Genomic DNA, 23,315 nt, shown 5'->3' on the forward strand with positions numbered 1-23,315 from the left:
CTTAGGGGATTCCCTGTTGAGTTGAAGTACCCTCGATGATTTGTTGTTCTGAGCAAGTTCCTGGGAAAGGTTGATTGGAAAAGGACCATCTCCAGTTTTTCACAGCCTAGGTATCGTGATAAGTCTGGAAAAGTCCAATCTCCTTCCCAGCCAGAGGATTCTATACCTGGGGATGATAATAGATAGCATCATCAAGGGTTTTCCTGTCATACGAGAAGATACAGAAGTTCAGGACGGTAGCTCTTCCCTTCCTTGTTTTGAGGGGGAGAGCAACCAGCTCACCAGTGGCAAGTAGTTTTGCTCTTTTGACTACTCTAGAGAAAAACTGGTCCCTTATGGGCGTCTTCATATTCGATCATTACAATGGAGACTAAGGAGTTTGGCCCTCCAGCAGGATACTCCATGCAGCTTCAGTTCTTCTGTCAATAGAGGTGAGAAGTGGGGACTTCTATGGTGGTGGACAACCAGAACCTAACAATGGGTGTTCCTCTTCATTCACCCCCCTCCGGACCTTCTCTTGTTCTCGGATGCCTCCTCTGAAAGTGGGGTCCTCATCTGGAAGAGCTCTTTAATTCAGGGGCATGGAGCTCTCAGAGCAAGCAACTAACACGTTGGAGTTGAAAGCTACCTTCCTGGGTCTTCAGGAGTTTTGGGAGATGGTAGTAGGTCACTCCATTGTTCTGATGGCGTATGTGAGCAAAGATGTCACACCAACTTCAATCGCTGACAGTCGAATTGCACCAGTGGGCAGTATCAACAACTCGGTGGAGCTTGTGGTTAGGTACGTCCAGGTTCCAGGCAAGGGAATGTAAATGTAGTGGCCAACAAGCTAAGTACCTCATGGAAAAGTTCTGGTTACAGAGTGGTCTCTGCATCAGAACAGCGGACAGGCTTTCTGCAATGCAGAGGGAAGACCCATGTTAGACCTCTTTGCTACATGGTTCAACAGAAAGCTAGAGGTCTACTGGTTGGTGGTCCGAGATCCGCTCACTATGGCATGGCAGAAGACGCCCTTCAGCATACAAAGAATGTCTAGTATCTCCAGTATCTCTTACGAGCGAGAGGTTTATCTCACATATCAGCAACTCAGATGACTGGCTACCCCAGGAGATCTTTGTCAGCCTTGTACCAGGGCAAATGAGCCGTCTACTGTGATTGGTGTCGTTGACAGGGTTTCTCTCCACTTGGAACTTCTGTTCAGCAGATAGTTGGACTTCCTGATCTTTCTCCGAACAGAGAAATGTCTCTGTTTCTGCAGACAAGGGCTACAGGGCTAGGGTTAGTTCTTTGTCTGAAAGACGTGGACATCACGTCATTCTGGGAAACCTGTATGTTGTTCAAGAGCTTTGAGCAATCTTGTTCGCCTAGAAAACTCAAACCTCGTACGTTGATCTTCCTCTGGTGCTGAGTAGTCTCACTTGAGCTTCATTGAGCCATTTCAATCATTAGCAGGGAACCAACTTTGAAAACAGTTTTTCATTCTGGCCTTGACTGCCTCAAAAAAGAGTTGGAGAGCTCCTTGGTCTAGATTGTGTAATTAAACACACCAGAGGTGGGGTCCATAGCTTTTGAAATGTCCCAGAATTCATGGCTAAGACTCAAAAATCCCTTGTTTCATGATAACAGATTTGCCTCATTTTTCATTCCTTCTATTAAGAAGTTTGTTAACGACCCTAAGATTGCTGCTTTGCCCTAGTAAGGGCTGAGCTAAGAAAGAAATATCCAAGAATACCATTTCATTTTGGCTACGTGAGGTGATTAGTCAAGCCTACTTTTTAACCTCAAGTTCTGTCACCAGTACTGTGCGGGCAAAAGCACATGACATCAGAGGAATAAGTTCTTCTTTGGCATTTATGGAGAACTTGGTTCATAGGATTTGATTGCTAGTTCCTGGCCTCGTTAGACCACTTTCACTTCCTTCTACCTGAAGGATATTGCCCACAGGTCCTTTGACACTTTTTCCTTGAGTCCAGTGGTGGCTGGTCAACAAGTGTGTAGCTCATCTAATGCTCCTGCAGGACAGTTCATATTTTGCCTAAGATGATAGTGTAGAAGAGGAATGAGTGAGATGACTGGTCACTTTTCTTTCCTTTTTTTTTTTTCCTTTCTTTAGTACCTATGGGCAGTTTGAAGAAAACACATGCTGGAACTGGCTTGATGTAGGTGAGTATTGCAGTTAAAACTGTTACAGCACTTATGTTCCATACAATGTACAAATCTGCTTCTCAGCTGGCTTTTACTTCTCTCCAGTAACGGGAGTGACGAGTGGTGACAAACCCATTTCATGTGGCTGACATGGTATGTGACTAGAACAGATATAATTCTCTTTGACTTCCATATATGCAATGAAACTAGACTATTACATTATATTTAAACCATGGTAGTAGGTGTTAGATACCCACATATCTAACTTCATAGAGGCTTATGTCCTCTTCCTCAGAATCCTCATTTCTACAAAGAATGATCAAGTGTACCAAACCTCGAGTCTGTTCAGGGTTCTCATACCTCCCTCAAATTGTGAGTCTTATCTTAATGTTAAGACCTAAGGTTTGTTCTGATTATGAACAACTGACAAATTTTTTATTAATTTGTATTTTTCATAGCTAACAAACCAATCTTAACATTTACTCCCCACTTCTAGCCACCCCCCTTATATCTTATCCTTGATTGGAAGGAAGACTAAATACATCATGAGGTTCAAGTGTGGTCTCTGACCCGCGTCCACCTTTGCTGCATATCGGATGCTAAATGCCACAGATCCTTTGCAAATACAATTTTTTATTGTTTTTAACTGGTTTTTCAGCTGGCACCAGAAAATTTATCTTAATTTTAAAAACCTCAGGTTGTTAGCTATGAAAAAATACAAATTAATTTGAAATATGTCATTTTCATACATTCAACTTCCCTGTCAGATATATACTTAGCTATAGGACTCCGTCGTCCCCGACAGAAATTCAAATTTCGCGGCACACACTACAGGTAGGGTCAGGTGATCCCGCCGCCTGCCGCTGGGTGGCAGGAATAGGAACTATTACCGTTTTAAGCCAGATTTTTCTCTGTCGCGGTACTAGTAAACATCGTTGCTAGTTCCTCCTGACTTGAATTTCGAATTTCATTACGCCGTTGATCTTTTGGACTGCTATTTGGTGACGTATTGGATCTTTGGTTTGGCATACGCTATTGTGGACTGTTTTTGAATTTGGCTTTGGAATTTCTCATAATGTCTGACGTGTCGATTTCGTTCAGAGTGTGTGTGAATGAGAATTGTTTTGTGAGACTGCCGAAAGCTTCGGTGGATCCTCACACCACTTATAAAATCGTAGAGGGAATGTATGCTCTCAGTTGAATACATGTGATGAGTGTTTGCAAGAATTTGAATGAGGAGGAATGGAAGTTGCTTAATTGCCAATACCTAAGAAAGTTGGAGAGAGATAGGGCTGGGAGAAAAGCCTCTTCCAAAGAGTGTGAGTAGGTCGGTCTCTAACGAGCCAGTTAGCGGACTATTGCCTATTGATAACCCTATTGTGTCCTCCCATACAGCTTTACCTTCCCGTTATTATTCGGACTCGGCAGGCTCAACATCTGAAATTGCGAGTCTGAACGCTTCGCTTAAACATATGGAACAAAAAATTAAAGAACTGGAAGGTAAGTGCAGTGAAAGTGTTCCCAGTGAAGTGGAGGGTGCGTCTGATCGGCTCTGTCTCGCTCCCAGGCCTAGACCTCTTTCAAGCTCCCAAGACCAGTGGAGAAGAAATGTCGAAAGCCGCAGGGAGGTTTCAGAGAATCCCCACCGGTCAGGACGTCCCCTCGGCAGATCCCGTAGTTACGTCCCGGGCTGCCAAGGATAGTCGTTGGAAAGACGTCCTGAAACAGTGTTTTTCTTCGTCTGATTCCTCATCTAAAAAAGGATGGAGTTCAGATAGATTGTCGAGACCTTCGAAGAGAACTTGGAAGTCTCCTTCATTACAACTCAAGCCCTGAAGAATTTCCGGAAGAATATCCTCTGGAAAAGAGGAAGAAGAATGTATATTCAGAAGCTTCTTCTCCTGCATCGGAGGTTGGAAAGAGAGACGTAGCTACGAAGATGTTAGAGGATATGCAGAAACAGAATATCTTCCCTAGTAGGAGTTCTTAAATCTGATCAGCCTAGAAGGAAGGATAGATTTCTCCCGATTAAAAGATCCCGTCCTTTAGAACTATCTGAGAGCTCGGACGAGGCGCCTGCCAGAAGCCTGGCGCCAGCCAGACGTCAGGCTACTGTCAAGCGCAAAATGCCGTCAAGGCGACAAGATGTGTATAGGGAACTTCCTACTAGAAAGAAAGTACATGAGATGTCCGAATCGAGGAGTAAAATTGGAACTCCCGAAATCGGACGAACTCCTGAAAGGAAGCGCAAAGAGCCTGAAGCGCCTGAAGCGAGGCGCAAAGTAACTGAAGGTCCTGGAACTCTTTTGGCGAGGCGAAAAAGAGTCTGGAGCGCCTGAAATGAGGCGTAAAGCTCTTCAAGTAAAAGAAATGAGGCGCAACGCGCCTGAAAAGCCTGAAGTGGCTAAAAGGAAATATTAACTCCTTGAGAGCCTAGAGCGCCTGATATGAAACATAGAGCGCCTGGAGAGCCTAGAACGCCTCAAAGGAAAAGCAAAGAGCCTAGGGAGCCTGAGGCGCCTGAAAGAAGAAGCAAAGCGCCTAAAGAGCCTGAGGCGCCTGAAACGAGGCGCAAAGCGCCTGAAGAGCCTGAAGCGTCCGAATGGAGGCGCAAGGCGCTGCAAAGCCTGAAGCGTCTGAAAACAAAGACGTTAAAGCGTTCTAGAGCGCCTGAAAGCAGGCGCAAGGATTTGTACAATCCAGAATACAATTTGGATGAGTTATCGGAGTTTGAAGCGGACTTGGAGGCTCCTCTTGGGATTTTTCTCAAGATCAATTTTCCCCTGACAGGGCCTAGGCTGGTCGCACAGGTGATCGTAGCCGCCCTGTCGGAAGGAATTGATCATGAAAAAAAGGGAACGACATTTAAGGGACTTCTCCTGGTAGGGACGAAAGTTGTCGCACAGGCGGCCGTCGTCCTTCTCAGGAGGGCCTTAGGGTAAAAGAACATCGGCCTTCTCCTGGCAGGGACTCAAGATGTCGCACAAGCGACCGTAGACCCTTGTCAGGTTGCAGCCGGTGTTGCTGCAAGCCCTGTGCGTTCCCGAGAGAGGAGTCCTCCGGTCGCACACTCTTCTCCGAATAAACTCAACCGGAATTAGAGGATGTTTCGGACTCTGAAGAAAACAAGGGGGCAGGTCTTTCTGATTATAAGATACTAGCAGCCCTCTTGTTAAAAGAATTTGGAGAGTCTCTGAGTCCTGCTGCCCCTCCTCTCCTCGATCTTTATTTTCGAGTACGAAGGCTGCAAAGTCTTCCTCTTTCTTGAAGATGCAACCGACCATTTCAATGAAGAGGGCTTTGCAGTCGGTCGGGAATTGGCTTAAAACCAAGGAGGAGGCGGGGAAGACTGTGTTTACCTGTCCCCTTCCAGGCTATCAGGGAAGAGAGAGATTTGGTTATAGCACAGGGGAATCTATGGGACTTTCTCTTCCCTCATCTGCTGAAGCGGACTCTCGACCTTGGTGGATTCGGCAAGGAGGCATGCACTTCCATCAGCCAAAACAAGCTGGACAATGTCTGAAATGGACCATCTCCTCAAGGGAATATTCCATGTCTTGGAAGTTTTTAACTTCCTAGATTGGTCCTTGGGCTTTGGCCAACAAGACTCAAGACCCTCGGTTTTTGTTTTTTGGAACCAGAAGTTCTTGCATAGTGTTTTGGCATGCATGGGCAAGGCAGTGCAGGACGGATCGGCTGAAGTGGCATCCTTGTTCGGGACAGGAGTATTAAAGAAGAGGGCTGTCTTTGGTTCTTTTCTTACCAAAGCAGTCCTCTCCAGTACAGAGGGCTTCTCTTTTATACGCCCCATCTGTCTAAACAGCTGTTTCCTTCTCAGTTGGTAAAGGACATTTCCCATACGCTTACTGAGAAGGCAACCACAGGAGTTTGCTGGTACATTCTGCTAAGAAGCCTAGGCCAGCTGCTTCTGTCTCGAAGAGGGAGCCAAGACCTGCCAACAGCCCTTTCGAGGTAGAGCTTTTAGCCGAGCCCCAAGGAAGAGAGGAGGAGAGAAAAGAGGAAGATCTTCCATTAGAGTTCCAAGGAAGAACGCAAAATGAGATTCCAGTCCTCCAATCACCAGTAGGGGAGGGGCCAGACTTCTGGGATTCTCGGAAGCAGTGGGCTTCAATGAAAGCAGACTCTTGGTCCCTGCAAGTGCTGAGGAAAGGATACCTCATCCCCTTCAAGAACAGACCTCCATTGACGACGACTCCGAGGGAGCTGTCAGCGAGATACAAAAGACCCTGTAAAGAGAGAGATCCTTCTTGGATTGGTGCAGCAAATGTTTGGAGAAGGGAGGCCATCGAGGTAGTACAGGATCCAGCACTCCCGAGGTTTTTACAATCGCCTATTTTTGGTGCCGAAAGCCTCGGGGGGGGTGGAGGCCTGTCCTGGACGTGAGTGCATTGAAATCGCTTCGTGGAGAAGACAAAGTTCTCCCATGGAGACATCCAACTCGGTTCTCTCTGCTCTCCGTCCAGGAGATTGGATGGTCTCCCTCGACCTGCAAGATGCATACTTTCACATCCCCCTGCATCATTCGTCGAAGAAATATCTTCGAGTTCATGGTGCAGGGTGGAAGGATTTATCAGTCAGAAGGGCTTTGTGTTTCGGCCTCTCGACGGCTCCTCAGGTGTTTACAGCGTTGATGAGAAAACGTAGCAAGATGGCTACATCTGAAGGGGGTGAGGATATCTCTTTACCTAGACGATTGGCTTATAAGAGCGCAGACAAGACAAAAGTGCTTGGAGGACTTGGAGATAGTTCTTCAATTGACCAGATCTCTCGGATGCTCGTAAACCTCGAGAAGTCTCACACAATCCCCAGTCAGACTATCGTCTATCTGGGGATTCGGATGGACTCTCGGGGGTTTTTGATGAGCGTATCCATCCAAGAAAGAATCTCGAAAGGGTTGGAGCAAAATCTCGGTCTCCTAGAGAAAGAACGAAGCTCAGCGAGGGAATGGCTCAGTCTTCTGGGCACGCTTTCCTCGCTGGAGCAGTTCATCTCTCTAGGGAGAATGAATCTGAGACCCTTGCAGTTCCATCTCAGAAGGAGTTGGAACAGAAGAAAAGGAGATCTTTTGGATACCTTTCCTATAGGAGAGAGTATAAAAAAAACCACTTACGATGGTGGTTAGGACCACTGAGAAGAAACGAAGGAGTGTCCTTGGCCCTTCAGAACCCTCACCTAGTGTTATTCTCAGACGCTTCGGACACGGGGTGGGGAGCAACACTAGGGTCGAAGGAAGTGTCAGGCAGTTGGACAGAAGAACAGAAGGCCTGGCACATAAATGACAAAGGAACTCTTAGCAGCATGCACTTAGCACTGACAGTTTTTCGAGAACGAAGTCAGAGGCGTGTGGTCCAAGTCAACTCGGACAACACCACGGCTCTGGCTTATATAAGAAAACAAGGGGGGACACACTCTTTTCTACTTACCAACTAGCAAGGGATCTGTTGATATGAACAGAAGAAAGAGGGATTCGACTCCTGACGAGGTTCGTTCAAGGAGGGAAGAATATAAGAGCAGACAGATTGAGCAGGAAAAAACCAGGTCCTTCCAACAGAGTGGACCCTTCATTCACAAGTCTGCCAGCAACTATGGTCTCTTTGGGGGAAGCCGCAAGTGGACCTGTTTGCAACATTCCTATCCAGGAGGATGGAGAACTTTTGCTCGCTGGGGGACGATCCCAGAGCCCTATCCATAGATGCCACCATGCTCATGGATTGGGAGGGCATAGACGCGTATGTGTTTCCCCCATTCAAAGATGCTGGGGGGGGGAAGTAATGAGAAAGTTCGTGTCCTCGGAGGGAATGAGGATGACATTGATCGCTCCTTATTGGCCTGCAAGAGAATGGGTTCACAGAGGTACAGGAATGGATAGTGGACTTCCCAGATCTCTTCCCGAAAGGACAGATCTGCTCAGACAACCCCACTTCGAGAGGTATCACAAAAATATCCACGCTCTCGCTCTGACTGCCTTTCGACTATCGAAAGATTGGTGTCAGAGCGAGAGGCTCTTCTCGCGAAGCGGCAAAAGCAATTGCTGGAGCAAGGAGGTCCTCAACCATGCAAGGATATACCAATCGAAGTGGGAAGTTTTCCGTAGATGTGTAAGGCGAAGAAGCTGTCCTCCTCCGATACCTCTGTGACCGAAAATTGCTGATTTCTTTTTGTTTTTACGAGAAGAATCTCATTTGGCAGTGTCAACCATTAAAGGTTATAAGAGCATGTTATCAGCTGTGTTCAGGAATAGGGGCCTGAACATAGAGAATAACAAAGATCTCTGCATGATTTGCTTAGATCATTTGAAAACTAAAAAATTAAGAACTTCTCTCGCCCTAGTTGGAATCTGGATGTGGTTCTCAAATACCTTATGTCGGAGAGATTTGAACCTCCCGATAAAGCTACTTCCGGGACTTGACTAGAAAATGCATTTTCTTAATAGCTCTCGCCACTGCGAAAAGACCGTGAGTGGAGCTGCAAGCGCTTGACTATAGAGTGGGTTTTAAGAAGGATTCGGCTGTATTGTCCTTTAAACCTTTATTTCTAGCAAAAAATGAAAACCCCTCGAGACCTTGGCCTAGACTTTTGAAAGTAAAAGGCCTTCTCAATTAGTTGGGAATGAAATGGAAAGAACGTTATGTCCTGTGAGAACTTTGCAATTTTACCTGCAGAAGAAGAAGCAGTTGCAGGGTTGTTAATCAGAGTTTATGGTGTGCAGTTAAAGACCCGAGAAGAGCTATGTCAAAGAATGCCTTAGCATTTTTTGTGAGGAACATCATAACGGAAGCCCACATGAGCTGTGATAGTGAGGCATATAAGGCCTTAAGGGTAAAAGCACACGAAGTACGTGCAGTCGCTACATCATTGTCGTTCAACAAGAACATGTCAATGAAGAACATCTTAGCGGCCACGTATTGGAGATGTAACTCAGTGTTCGCCTCACATTACTTGAAAGATGTGAGAGACATATGAGAAAATGCTTTTCTCTAGGACCTATGTATCAGCGGATACAGTGCTGGGGAAAGGAGAGAAGACTGATCCTTAATATTAATTTTTGTCCTTATATTTTATATATTGTGATTTTAAAATTATTGGTGTTGAGTTTTTTAGGTTGTTTGAAAGGTGTGTGGGGATAACGCCTTTCAATCATATTTACTAATCCACGGTTAGGATCGGGTGATCGGGATCAGTATTTTACTCCTTTATATGCCAAGAGGCATAGGTATATTGTCATGTAAGTGAATAAGACTCCAGTGACAATTGCCATAGGTTCTGTTTGAGTAAGTGGATAAGACCCCCATTGACAGTCCTTTTCAAGAGTTTCTCAGCCATAGGGCACACCCTCGCTGAAGCTTTTGAGGCGAAGCAGACTTCTCAGCACAAGCTAAGAAATCTTCCGCCTAAACAGTAGGAACTAGGGTATTATTAATTAACTTGTATTACCTACAACATATGGTTGTTTACCTATTAGGTCAGTAATTAGCTGTCTCTTGCCCTCCGCCAAAGGTGCCAATCAAGTAAGTTATATCTGACAGGCCCACCCAACCTCCCCTCAGGAGACAGGTGGAAGAGAAAAATCTGGCTTAAAACGGTAATAGTTCTTATTCCTGCCACCCAGCGGCAGGCGGCGGGATCACCTGACCTACCTGTAGTGTGTGCCGCGAAATTGAATTTCTGTCGGGGACGACGGAGTCTATAGCTAAGTATATATCTGCCAGGTAAGTATGTATGAAACTTTATTGTACAATAACAATATCATATTTTGAGATTCTTTACATAACATTACAGGCAGTCCCCGGGTTACGACGGTCTCGGCTCACGACGTTCGAGGTGACGACGCTTTCAATTATATCATCAGAAATTATTTCCAGGGTTATGACGCATGTTCCAGGGTTACGACACATGTTCCAGAGTTACGACGCCTACAAATGCTGATCTTGCAGATGAAATATGACACCAAAAATGCAAAATAATCAATATTTAAAGGATTTTTTGATGAAAAAATGCAATAAGAATGTAGTTTACATAGTTTTGAATGCACCTAAAGCATTAAAAGTAAGGTTTTTCTTAGGATTTTTGACAATGTTCCAGCTTACGACGATTTTTGGCTTACGACGCGTCTCAAGAACGGAACCCCCGTCGTAACCCGGGGACTGCCTGTATTTTTAATTTTAGTCTGAATGATATAAAAAGGATAATTATTTGGGGAGTATTTTATCTACAACAAAACCTAAGTAAATTTCCATTGTCTTTATTGGCAGAGTTTTACCAATGAAGATCATTTAATGGTGCATCGCCGGCGTCATGAAATGCAACTCATGGTAAATGGGGACCATCAGACACCATCTCTAGTCAAACATGGATTTATCATTGGTATGTATGGATTGTTTTGCCAAGTATTCTCAGTTTGATTTTATGAACTAGTAATATGTGATTGTTTTGAAAGGAGAAAATATTTTAAATTTTATTGTTTTTTGAAAGGAAAAATCATTTTTAGATTTATATGATATATTTTCCATTTACTGTTTTCATGTTCAATGCTTATGTATGTGAACGACTTGAAAATATTATTGTTGCTCGATAAAATTGTAATCATCATATTACATAAGCATACTTATATTTTCACTGTATTCAAGGAAACTCAAAAGTATTCATGAATTTAAGATTTGTTTTCTCAATTTGTATAATTCTAGACCAGACCCCAACCCCAACAAGATTCCTACGTCAGTGTGAGGAAGTAGGACTGTTCCAAGAGATTAGCCTTAATCCATTTGATGAACAGTTCAGAAGAGCTTCACTTTGAGGTCAACAGCACTCGGTTACAGAGGTAGGATTGTTTTCCATTTATTATGAGATATTCAAAAATTAAGTATGCACTCCTTAAAACTATAAGCAACATATGATAGGAAATATTATGGGAAGTCTCACATAACAACATATGATCAGGCATAACCAGTCTGCCTCTTTTGATAATTTTCTACAAATTGTTTAATTAAAGCCAGATTACTTGACCCAATACTGTATACTATGTTTTCATAGAATAATTGTCTGCAGTTTGGTCAGTTTTCTTGGTTCATTATATCTTTCATGTTAAGATTAGAAATGTTTTGCCTGACAGAAAATGTCAGGGAGAAGGTTTTCCTCAGATTAGTGTATTGAATGCAATGTTATTTGCTCTTGCTGTAAACTGGATATAATTCATTATTCTCAATGGCTTTCTTCATACACCATTTGTAGGTGATGTGTCCTTACCATATGCTGGAACAAGAGTGGCAATTTTTCAGCGAAAACTTCATCCCACAGTCACCAAATTAAAATATTAGCCCGCATAAGTGGTTTTCAGGTTTTATAATTAAAATGGTTGTTATACAGTTTTTTGCCTATAAAAGTAGAGAAGGATACAATATTCCTTTTAAGAGAAAGCCACCGTTATCAGGCTCTCCGATAGCTTTGAGAGTTTACTCAGAAAATTAAAAGAAATTCATCGCCCTTTTGGAAGAGGTTTCGTCCCTCTTGCAAAAGAAAGCAATAGAGTTAGTAGAAGAGCCACTAACCCCAGGTTTTTACAATTGTCTGTTCGTTGTCCCCAAGTCATCAGGGGACATAAGCACTCGAACCAATATGTGCAGAAGACAAAGTTCAAGATGGAGACAAATCAGTCTGTTTCTTTCACTATCCATCAGGGGGATTGGACGATCTCCATCGATATGGAGGGCGCATATTTTCACATTCCAAACCACCAAAACTCAAAGAGGTTTCTGCATTTTGTCTTCAGGAACAAAATATACCAGTTCAGAGCGCTGTGTTTCGGGCTTTCAACCACACCACAAGTGTTCACCTGAGTGCTAGCTCCCATTGCGAAATGGTTACATCTAGTCGGGATAAGGATATCCCTTTATTTGGACGATTGGCTTCTCTGGTCACAAATAAAGGAGAGGTGCATCGGATGACCTTCAGAAAACCCTGACTTTTTATTCTCAGGAATTAGGACTCTAAATAAACAGGCAATAGTCGTAGTTACTCCCCAGTCAGGAACTAGTCTATTTGGGGGATGAGGATCAACAGTGAGTTTTTCGGGCTTCTCCATCCCACAAAGAATCGAGTCGTGCCTACAGAAGGTAGAGAAATTTCTAGTTCTCGAGGAATGCTCTGCAAAGGAATGGATGAGTCTTTTGGGAACACTATCCTCAATAGAACAGTTCGTGACACTAGGGAGACTGCATATGAGGAACCTACGGTTCTTCCTCAGGGCAAACTGGAACAGAAAGAAGTTTCCGGACTCTTTTGTATTCTGTATACCACAAGAAATAAAGGAGGACCTGCAATGGTGGAAGTTAAAAGACAGACTTGCAGGAGGGAGATCCCTCCCCGCCGCTGAGCCCCAACCTAGTGTTTTTTTCAGACGTATCAGATCAAGGTTGGGGAGCGATTCTGGGGGAAAAGGAAGTATCAGGTATTTGGAATGCACAACAAAAACAAAAACAGTGGCATATTAAACGGAAGGAACTGACTGCCATCCACTGGGGATTGTTGAAGTTTGTGGACGAAGTATGCAACAAAGTACTAGTGGCGATACATTCGGACAGTACGACAGTGCTCTCGTGCATAAGGAAACATGGAGGGACGCACTCGTTTTCTCTTTGCGAGATGGCAAGGAGTCTGCTGTTATGGTGAATTGGAATCATACCACATTAATAACAAGGTTCATTCAGGGAAAATTCAATGTACTCGCAGACGAACTAAGCCGCAGGAGGCAAGTACTTCACACGGAATGGATGATGAACCAGTGGTTATGCCCTCGAATTGTGGAAACTCTGGGGAAACCTATGATAGATCTGTTATCCACAGCAAGAAACCAATGTCTCCCCCTTTACTGTTCACCAGCCTCAGACCTGAAAGCCATGGGCGACAGATGCGATGCTTTTGGACTGGTCGAACAAGGACTTGTACGCCTTTCCCTTCCATTCAAGATGGTGAGAGAAGTTGTCAAACAAATTAGACACATCACGACGTTTCGATGACTCTCATTGCTCCATTCTGGCCAGCGCAGGAGTGTTTCCCAGATCTTTTAGACAACTGGTGGATTGGCCAAGGTTACTTCCTCAGAGAACAGATCTACTCAGACAACCCTACTTCAGAAGGTTCCATTAAGGACTATCCACTCTGTCCCTAACCGCTTACAGACTGTCCGACAATTCTTACGAGCGAAGGGGGTTTCAAGACAAGCGACGAGAGCTATCGCTCAGTGCAGAAGGGAATCCTCAAGTAAAGTCTACCTGGCGGACGTGGACCTGTGTTTTAGAGCCTGGTGTAAAGAACATAATGTTTCATCTTCTAAGACAATTATAACAAAAATACATAGCAGAATTTCTATTATATCTGAGAACAGATAGAAATCTGTCTACCGTGACTACCAAAGTTTATAAGGCAATATTGGGGTCTGTTTTCAAGCAACAGAGGATTGGAAGTATCGATGAATAGAGATCATGAAGATCCTCATTAAATCCTTTGATATAGAAAACCCTAAGGTTTGAAGATATTATCTTGGAACCTAGATGTAGTACTTAAATGACTGTCAGAAACTTTGTGTGAGCCGTTGCAAAGAGCATCGTTGAGAGATTTGACGAGAAAGACCCTATTCCTAGTACCCCTGTCTACAGCTAAAAGGGTGAGTGAAATAAATGCCATGGACAAGAGAACAGGATTTGCACAGGGTAATGCATTTTGCTCTTTAACCTTGGGTTTTTAGCAAAAACAAGATTCCGTCCAAACTGTGGCCCCATTCTTTCAGTATCAAAACCTCACGGACTTAGTAGGACCAGAATAAGAAGAGAGGTTACTCTGCCCCGGTCAGAGCTCTGAAAATGGTTATTTACAAAGGACAGAGAAAATTAGGGGCCCATCCGATCGTTATGGTGTTCAGTAAGGAATCCGGCTTGCCCGATGTCTAAAAACACCCTGGTGTTCTTCTTACGTAGTGTAATTGTAGATGCTTATTTGTAAAGTGTTTAGGTTTTGCCTTTTTCCTCATTATTATGCAGACATTTCAATGATTTCTAATTCTATAATAGTAAACGATGAAAATAATAGTTTCTATAAAATTCAATGTGTTATAGATACTCATATGGGTCAATTTATACATTAAAAACTGCTCTGAAAATGGCAGTGGAATGGGCTCAAAGAAAAATTTGGTCTTGTTTATATGAGAATTTTTTACAGTACATTACAGGCAGTCCCTGGTTATTGGCTTGGGTTCAGTTCTCAGAGAGATGCTTATAAGCAAAATCCGCCATTAACCGGAACTTGGTGATTTATGGCGCCAACAACCAGTTATCAGAACCATTATGGCGCCTGTGTTAGGTATGTTATACATAGTGCCATAACTCATTATTTGGTGCCGATAACCAGAACTCGGCCCATTATGGCGTCGTGAATTGCAGATTTTATGGCGCTAGACAAACACCATAAAACCAGACCGCCAATAACTGGCGACTGCCTGTATAGCTATTATGATGTACAATATATGAGTGAATTAGGTTTCTAATGAGATACTCCTGACAGGTCATAGGAGGCAATGCTGGAGAAAGCCTTAATACACCAAGAGTTCTACCACCTGTTGATTCAGATGAAACAATATCCTCCACTTCACGTGATGATATATCAGGAACTTCCAATGCTGCTACTTCCATTAATTCAACACGCAGTATAACACCATCTTGTGTGAATCAGACTAGTTACACACAGCCTCAACCATCCGCAAGGTTAGAATCTTAGATACTTTTCTAGATTTTTTTGTAATGTTACTGTTTAATGTGTTTATTTTTTCTCGTGTTTCATATGTTATATGTACAAATTTTGTAGGAGAATATCGCATATGTATTAGTGAAAACTTTTATATGTATTAAGGACATTCATGTAAATGGTCTTAACTCTTCAGTAAGCATTACAATTCATGTGAGCTGAAAATTGGAATAATCTTTTCTTGAATTTAACATTCAAAATCATGTTTGAAATAAAGTGGCAGGGGTAACAATGGTTCTCTTATAGTCTTTGTAACATATTTTTAGAATTTGGAGTAACTTTGTAATCTTTTTGTGTTTTAGTTTTCTTTTTCGAGACAAAGTAGTATTTAGGAAATCAAGTTTAGGAAGCAAGAATCCTCCAAGGTTCTCAGTTTGTAAGAAAACTTATTTTTAGCAGTCTTTCATCTCATGATGGAAAAATCCATGTTTAAAAGTGAATAATCTTCATAAAATCAATACCATTTGCATCATAGTTGGGGCATCCTGCTGTTTGCTGATGGGAAGACCAGGAAACCGGTGTAGTAATTTGATAGGTTATGAGGAATGGCACCAATCTCATGCATTGTCTGAGTTTTCTCTATTAGGACCCAAGTAGAGAATAGCTATGCAAACTATCAAAGTTTAAGTTGTTCCCTGGAATAGATCTTGTTAGTTTCTTGTCTGTAATAGTACTGTGGTGGTTTATATGTTACAAAGAAATCAGAAAAAAAAACTATAGAAAAAGTTTAATGTACCAATCTAATATTCAATATCCCTCTAATAATCCAGTCTGCCCTAAGCCATGCCATGCACATTTTCTTTCTTACAGTTACTATTCAAGCAGTCTGTATCCTTTTTACAAAGGAAACATTGCGGCAACCTCAGCAAAATTTTGCTCTCCTTTAAACATATTGAGAACTTTCACTTCTAGCCATGCTTCATGACCGCCTTCTTTCTTTAGGCTCTTTGCCAGAAGCCTTAGAAGGAGCAGGCACTTTTTAGGGGCCAATTTTTGGCACAATTCATGTGGATATGGATGATAGGTAAAACACAGATTCGCGATTACATCTGCTTATATCAGTAACTTTACGCAGTGAGGCTGGTGAAGAAGGGATGCGTAGTACCCAAAATTTCCATTTTTGCAAGATGGGATTCAGGTTTCAATCAATCTGTGCCAAGTGTACAGCAAATGAGCACCAAGGAAAATGAAAGCTGCTTCTGAATTGGCTGCTTTGCAAAACGCAGCCAATAGCCTGTTGAGTGTCATTATGTCTGAATACTACGCTAAAACAGCATCATTTTATCTGTGTAAAGTTGGCTTGGGCAAAGGACCTTCTAAGAAAAACAAATAAATGTTAGTATTGAAATGTTGCTGTGTTTGCATTAACATTTTACAGAACTGTAATATTAGAAAATTAGTAAATTCTTTTTTTTTATCATAGAAAATGTATTTAGGAAAATATGCTTAGTACGTATACATGAAAATACTATGTACCACAGATGAAAACATACGTACCCTCTGCTATTCCCGTTGTCTTTCATACTTTAGTTATGCTCTGCATACCTACTTTATATCATCCTAGAACACTCTATTCATACGTATAATACTATATTTAGAAATCATCTTAAAACAAAACATTACTAAAATTTACAGTATGCGCAGAATACCAATGTACGTATAAGTATGCGCAATTTATACCCAATTGATCCAATAGTGTTAACTGTTGTCTCGTTTGTGCATGTTTTACATGTACGGTATATACTATGGACTAAGAATATTCTTTAAAATCGTCCCCCTAAAATGTCCTATAAATGCTCTGCTTCTCCTAAGGCTTCTAGCAAAGAGCCTGAGTGCCAGAGGATGTTAACATTGATGACAAATTAGGAGAAAGTTGATTTGATTGTTATGTTAAGAGAGGGAAAAGTCAAGGACAAGTAGCAGCCCATTAGGGCGTGACTAAAAGTGCAGTCACCTGAATTGAGAATGAGTATGAACAGGGTTTAGTGCTCTAAAATGTCCTATAAACACTCTACTTCTCTTAAGGCTTCTAGCAAAGAGCCCGAGTGCCAGAGGACGTTAACATTGATGACAAATTAGGAGAAAGTTGATTTGATTGTTATGTTAAGAGAGGGCAAAAGTCATGGACAAGTAGCAGCCCATTAGGGCGTGACTAAAAGTGCAGTCACCTGAATTGAGAATGAGTATGAACAGGGTATAATTCTTGTGGAGGTCATTCCTGGAGAAGAACATGTCTCCCTCTTTACTATCCCACCAAAAGACCAGAATTTTGTACAATTTTGTGGTGTACAAATTGATCAGGAAAGTCAGGCAGATACAGACAATGATAAAAAGGCATGGGATAAGAATGAAGAAGCCCACAAATTTTACCAATACTGTTAATGAGCTCATGCAGCCCTACCATACCACCCTTGTTAACATGTTCAATTACCTCAAGAAGGTGGTGCCTCCCGAAACCCTTGACGAAGCGCCTCCTGAAGAAGGTGAAGAGGCACCTTCAGAGGTGGTGTAACTCCTCTACTTTGCTGTGCAGTCATATCTTCATCATCATTTATCAGACTGCACAGCTAATTCATCATCATCATATAATCAGCATTCATCAGCAGTGAGTACCTATATGATTTAACATTATTATTAGAATATTTAATGTTACACATTATACGGTAAATAATATGAAAATACGTACTGAATATTGCTTTGCCAAAAAATTCACATGCGTGAATAGTTGGGACCCACAAATATTTTTATAGATATGTTCCACAGGAAAACCCACGAATAATTTTCAGATAGGTTCTACAGCAAAATCTGCAAAGCTTTGAACATGAATACAGGGGGTTGACTGTATATATCGCTACAAGTTGAGAGCAGCAACCTCTCAGTGTCTCTAACCACGACCTGAAAACAGATTGCAGTACAGTAAAAATATGAGTAAGCGAATCTCCAACAAAATTTTGCTTGATCAAAATAACATTTTTTTTTTAATTAACTTTCCTCCACCCTTTCAGATCCGGGCTAACTGATTGATATGAGGGAAAGATTTCCTGAGACTAATATTGACTGCTCCTTTGACTATCAGCAAAATTCAAGCTTGCACATATTCCTCAATGTATTTATTCAGAAAATGTGCATATTCTATACCAGAAAATTATTCTGCACTCAGAACAGAACTTTTGTAATAAAGTCAGCACTTGGGGTAATGGAAAGTACATACAGTGCTCCCCCACTTTTTTGTGGGAATAGGTTCCAGAACCTACAGTAAAAATGTAAAAATCCCCTCTAAAAATCCTTATAACAGACTTATAACTGCCAATTACCCAGTACCCATAAACTATAATGCTTATACCTGTGTATTTTAATGTTTCACTACTTAATTTGATAGTTCAAACAAAATTATACCTCAAATTATTATACTAAAATAATTTAATATAATTTCAAACAAAGATACTACACCCAAACCATCATCCCACAACATCCTTTTACAACTGTTACTCTTAAAAGTATATATGACCTCTAAAATGTTTATAACAAGGATTAACTCATTTTGAAATAATTTTTATGCAAGCAGCAATATATCTAAAGTATTCTTTTCAAAGTTATAACAATTAATTTTGAAAAAATAAATTTTAAATTTCACAAAGTATAGTGAATTATTCCTTACCCAATTGTGCATTATAAAGCAAATGAAGTTTATCATAATTTTGATTTGAAATTTGTGTCCTTCAAATGAGGATTCTGGATGAAGTATATGTCATGTTCAAAACTATCAAAGTATGTGGGACATGAACTCACTGGCTTAGCTCTACCTGGTGTTTTTTGTCTCAGTTTCCTTCTAATCTCTCAGCTAAGCAAAAGAAAAAAAAAAATCATCTGGCACCAAGAAAAGGCAACTGTGAATCAGAACTAAGTTAGAGACTCAAGCAGCCAGAATACACCAAAATGAAACAAGAGAGGACAAGCTTTCCAGGACAATTTAAAGAAAATGAAACAGAGACTGGGATCATCTGACACCTCTGGAATCATGATTTTGAAACAGTAATGTCCCCAGAATCTTATGATCACAGTGTGCATGAAACTGTTCGTTATGCCATGGCCAGGGGAAAGTAGCTGAATTATTCTTATGGTGCCATAAATCACTGAGATTCAGTTAATGGTGGTTTTCGCTTATTGGCACACCCCCAGGAACGGAACTCCCGCCAATAACTGGGGACTGCCTGTGTATACACTTTCAGATATGGGGTACAACTAGGCTCAGATATGTCATAATCTTACCTCTAGCCCAATCATTCATCCAATGCTATTTAATTCCTGTGTGATCTGTGCACCTTCTGGAAGACTAAAGCCCCATCTTCCTTCTCAGCTCCCACGCTGGCACATCCTGTCAATTCAGGTGCAGATATTTAACTTTGAACTGGGACTAACTAAACAGCATTTGGGAAACTAATGATAAACATCTACCATTAGCTAGCATTGAACCCCACCATGCTGAGTTCTCATAGCTATATTGTCACCATTGTACCCTGGAGTGTACTGACACTACACTATTACAGTTACATTGAGTTAATTATCCATTTTTTAAAAATGAGGCTGAAAATGAATTAAGTGGGGCTTTGATTTCTAACCTACAAAAAATAAACTGATTAACCCTCTTCCGCCGAAGGGGTATAATAAAAAATTGTCTCCCGTATGCTGAGGGGGTCTCGGAGTGAGCGCCGAAGCTAAAAAAATATTTTTTTCAAAAAATCACAGCGTGCTTAGTTTTCAATATTAAGAGTTCATTTTTGGCTCCATTTTTTGTCATTGCCTGAAGTTTAGTATGCAACCATCAGAAATGAAAAAAATATCATTATCATATTTAAATAATGCAATATATGATAGCACGAAAACAAAATTTCATATATAATTGTATTCAAATCGCACTGTGAGCAAAACGGTTAAAGCTAACAAGTTAATTTTTTTCGTTGTTTTGTACACTAAATTGTGATCATTTTGGTATATAACACATTGTAAAACGATCAAAGCAACACAGAGAAAATATTATCACAAAAAGATGCATGAATTCGTATTGCGAGGACATAAAAAATGTTTTTTTCAAAAATTCACCATAAATCTAAATATTGTTCTAGAGACTTCCAATTTGTTTCAAAATTAAGATAAATGACTGAATATTACTATACTGTAAGAGTTTTAGCTTACAATTGCAGTTTTCGACCATTTCAGACGGGTTAAAGTTGACCGAATGTCGAATTTTTTTTATATATTTTTTTATATGCAAATATTTCGAAAATGAGAAAAGCTACAACCTTCAATTATATATTGTTGTATTCTACATGAAATTGCGCACATTTTCATATATAAAACTCTATGAAACCCCTAATATGAAACGGAGCAAATATAATGAGAATGCAACGTATGCATTCCGGAGATTTGCGGCGGAGAATCCTGCCGCGCGTAGGGAAGGGAAGTTTTTTTTTAAAAATTCACATAAATCAAACCATAAATATCTAAATAAAAAAATTTTGCTAGAGACTTCGAATTTTATTTCAAATAAAGATAAATGATTGAATATTACTAGACGTAAGAGTTTTAGCTTACAATTGCATTTTTCGACTACAGTGGTACCTCGAGATACGAAATTAATCCGTTACGAGGCGGCCTTCGTATCATGAGCTTTTCGTATCTTGGACCGCATTTTACATGTAAAATGGCTAATCCGTTCCAAGCCCTCCAAAAACACCCCAGTAAATTTCATAATAAAGCTAAATTGACCTATAAACAATGAAACACTACAACAATTTGGACCATTCAATACCTAACTTGATAACGTACTGCTAATTACCTGTAAATAAAGTGTATTAGTGTACATGGTATACAAGAAATACTGTACGTATGTATTAAAATGTGGAAGCTTACCTTTCGAGTGAGCCTATCTCCGAAAGTGGCGACAGAGGAGGAGGACAAACGGCAGATATGTACGTACGTATGTACACTTAACTTTACGAAACACATAAAAAAATGTAAGGAAAACATACATAAACTAAAATTTACGAAACACATTAACAAAACTGTAATACTTATTACAAAAAACTAAAATAAAAAAAATTTTTTTGTCTTTTTGATTTTTAAATTTTTTTTTATTGTTTTATACTTTACGTATTTTTTTCCTCTCTCTCTCTCTCTCTCTCTCTCTCTCTCTCTCTCTCTCTCTCTCTCTCTCTCTCCAAATTTTAACTCATCATTTTCCAACTTCAACTTTGTTTTTTAGTACACTTTTGGTTCTTCATTTCTCTCTCTCTCTCTACTTCTCGGCTCTCTCTCTCTCTCTCTCTCTCTCTCTCTCTCTCTCTCTCCAAATTTTAACTTCAATCACCACTTTCAACTTTCTGTTTTTTAGTATCACTTGGTTCTTCCTTTTTGCTTACTCCTGCTAATACTGAAGGCCTCTTTAAAAAAATATGGTCCAAGGAAGATTGTCCTCCTCCTCCTCGCCGCTGCTAGAGAACTCCTCTTGAACGACGTTATGTTGGCATGGCGTCCAAACTTTCCTTCAGGTCATCCGTCGTAAGCTCCTCTTGGTGCTCCTTGAGAAGGTCGTTGATGTCGTCCTCGTCGACGACCAGCCCCATGGACTTGCCGAGTGCAACGATCTCGTCAAGATCTGGTTGGATAATGTTGAGGTTTGGATAATGGCAGTCTGGATAATTGAAGGATTACCATAGAAGACTAACAAAAAATCAGTGATAGAAACAAAAAATCAGTGATAGAACATCATCATTAGTTTGATGTGTACCAAACAAGTTATTCAATTTGTTAGGGAGGGAACAAAAATTTATACTTAATATTGATAACAAGTTCATTTGTGACTTTTTTTATACAGAGTGGAAGAGATAGAAGAAGATCCTTTGAAAGTAGAGGAGAGTCCCCGTCGTTTGTCACTGAATGTCACTTCAGCCTCAGAAGCTGGACAAAATACTAGTTCAGTGATATCAACCCCAACTCCGGTGATTACAGCTGGGTATGTAGGTCCATTATTCTTAGCAGGTTTATCATGTGAAAGTTTTGTAAATCAAAAAAAGCTATGCTTGTATATCTTGATGCTATAAACTTATAATAACTTGTAAAATGCTGTACTATATGAGTTAACAATAATTTTAACAAATGAATAACAACTGTTCAACTTCAACATAAAGGTTGAAGCTGGATTGGTGCCATTGTCTCATTTCATTTTCCATCGTAAAGGAAAATGTAATGAGGAAAGTAAGCTAGTTGGTGACTAGATTTAATAAAATTACTCTCTAAGTAACCAATCTGTGATTAATATACTAAGTTTCTTATGTACATTATCTTTGATTATTCTTCAGTCTTCACATAAATGTGGCATATGTGTTGCCACATCTTTGATTGCTTATCTTAGGTCAAGGATGGTCATTTTATAAGCTGCTAATATCATTGAAGAACCATAAAAGTCCAGAAATTGTTTGAATCTAACAGGATTTTTTTAAAATATTTCAACTCTTTCCTTGTTCTTTGTTCCTTGTTTTATACTCTGGTGCCAGTTTCCTGGGTGGTAATTAATGATGCTTTTGAACATATGTAGAACAGCCTGATATGCAGGGTGATCTCAAGTGTGTTAATCACCCCAATATCAAGAATACCTTGGTGTTCCCTTATGGGTCTCAAGCAGAGGAGTACTCAGATCTGTTTACACTCTTGGTCAAGGCACCAAAAGAGATTCACCCTTTGCCCAGTCCTTCTTTGTCTACTGCATGTTTAGCTTCATGTGTGGTGGGGGTGTGGGGGGGTTATCCATTGTATCCTGTGAGAGGGGCTTTTCTTTAAAGGCTTAGATGTCTAACTACCTCCATGATTTCTCTACAAATATATGCCAAAGAAAGTTAGTCATTCATGTTTAGTGTTTCTCTAGTTGGAGCATTTTTTCACCAGATCACAGACTTTCTTACCCACCTTTTGTGCAGTAGAGGGCTAGTGTTCAGTCTTGTTCAGGGCTTCAGCCTGAAGGGGGCTGGAGATCACCTTGGTGGAATTATCAGTGTTCATGAGGGACTTCGAACAGTCTTGTCTTCCTTGGAAACCAGTCCTTCTGAGTGGGATGCATATCTCATCCTTAGTTAACTAATCAGGGACAGTCTTCAGTTAAAAACCTCGCCCATAGACTTTTTTTTTTTTTCTAGCTTGGTCACAATGATCAGAGGGATAGGGATTCCTCTCCTCCACTGTACTGAGTTTATGGTGATTACTCTGAACCCATGGGTTGCCTGATGAGAGATTGAAGGATTAGGTCTGAGTGTGTGAATGTGGACTGACTAGTTTCACTTCTCTTCCTTCTCCTTGGTGTGACT

The 23,315-nt window shown here is 40.8% G+C and overlaps 1 protein-coding gene across 10 annotated transcripts in view; it reads left to right on the plus strand.

Annotated features, from left to right (window-relative positions):
* LOC135216704 (cyclic AMP-dependent transcription factor ATF-7-like) overlaps positions 1-21,993 on the plus strand; it is a 111,440-nt gene extending 89,447 nt beyond the window's left edge. For all 10 annotated transcript variants that reach the window (XR_010314893.1, XM_064252130.1, XM_064252129.1 and 7 more), the window contains 4 exons: positions 10,419-10,530; positions 10,851-10,984; positions 14,719-14,918; positions 21,833-21,993. Coding sequence is in view for 9 of the 10 variants with exons in the window: in XM_064252130.1 (XP_064108200.1) it covers positions 10,419-10,530; positions 10,851-10,960 (222 nt within the window). In the remaining variant the exon portion in view is untranslated. The remainder of the gene's footprint in view (positions 1-10,418; positions 10,531-10,850; positions 10,985-14,718; positions 14,919-21,832) is intronic.
* Positions 21,994-23,315: the final 1,322 nt, after the last annotated feature.

This window comes from Macrobrachium nipponense, chromosome 6, assembly GCF_015104395.2.
Source record: "Macrobrachium nipponense isolate FS-2020 chromosome 6, ASM1510439v2, whole genome shotgun sequence".
NCBI lineage: Eukaryota > Metazoa > Arthropoda > Malacostraca > Decapoda > Palaemonidae > Macrobrachium > Macrobrachium nipponense.